We start from the raw sequence: 784 nt of genomic DNA, 5'->3' as shown, positions 1-784 counted from the left end.
AAGGAAAAGCCACCCCCGGGGGCTCAGCTGGGGTTGGTGTCTGCCCTGCAGGGTCCTCGCTCAGAAGCAAACCTGAACTACACATCCCTGGTGTTCCCGGGGCCGGGCCGGGGTCCAGGCTCTGCTGCAGACTATGAGAACATGAAGACTGGGGCAGACTACATCAACGTGGACCCCAAGAAGAGGAAAGCAGATTTCTGGCCCTGCCCCAGCCCCGTGGCCTCCATCGAGTACAGCGAGGTGAAGCTGTGACTGCCGGGCTGGTGGGGACTTGGCTGCAACTGTCCCCTGGATGGGGAGAAGCACAAAGCTCTTGGCAGCCCTTGGATCAGGGCTCACCCTTCCCCGTGCCCAGGTCAGTGCTGACTCCTGCCAGCTCAGTCCTTGGGACACACACACAGCTTGCTTGGCCTTTCCCTGAGGTGCAGCTGTGGGGTGGCACTGGGAAGTGCTCCTCCTGCCCAGCCTGGAATGGGTGCTCTGGTTTCCTGTGACTGCCCTTTGCCTCATTTTGTGAAAAGCAAATGGAACATCCCCTCCCTGCCTTCCCAGTGGGATGTTGTTCGGGGAGGGAAATGCAGAGGTCTTCAAAACACCCCCCCAGACATCTCTGACCAGGCTGGCTGTGCTGATCTGTCACCAAATCCTCTCAAATACAGTTTCTCCTCCAGCTTTGCCCTTGCTGCCCAACAAACTCTCATTCATCTCCCTCCCCTGCACCCCTTTCCCTTTGATGCTCCAAATCTTTCCAAGTCCCTGTCTCCCTCAGAGCTGTCAGGAATGC

At 58.3% G+C, this 784-nt stretch overlaps 1 protein-coding gene across 1 annotated transcript in view; it reads left to right on the top strand.

Moving 5' to 3' along the window:
- LOC104388639 (chromosome unknown open reading frame, human C1orf186) overlaps positions 1–252 on the top strand; it is a 3,025-nt gene extending 2,773 nt beyond the window's left edge. Inside the window, exon 5 of the mRNA XM_009997524.1 lies at positions 59–252. Coding sequence (XP_009995826.1) covers positions 59–252 — 194 coding nt within the window. The remainder of the gene's footprint in view (positions 1–58) is intronic.
- Positions 253–784: the final 532 nt, after the last annotated feature.

The sequence above is a fragment of the Chaetura pelagica genome, unplaced genomic scaffold (genome assembly GCF_000747805.2).
Source record: "Chaetura pelagica isolate M959 unplaced genomic scaffold, ChaPel_1.0 scaffold215, whole genome shotgun sequence".
Lineage (NCBI taxonomy): Eukaryota > Metazoa > Chordata > Aves > Apodiformes > Apodidae > Chaetura > Chaetura pelagica.
Note: the sequence above shows the minus strand (reverse complement) of the source record. Positions and strands in the feature narration are given on the sequence as shown.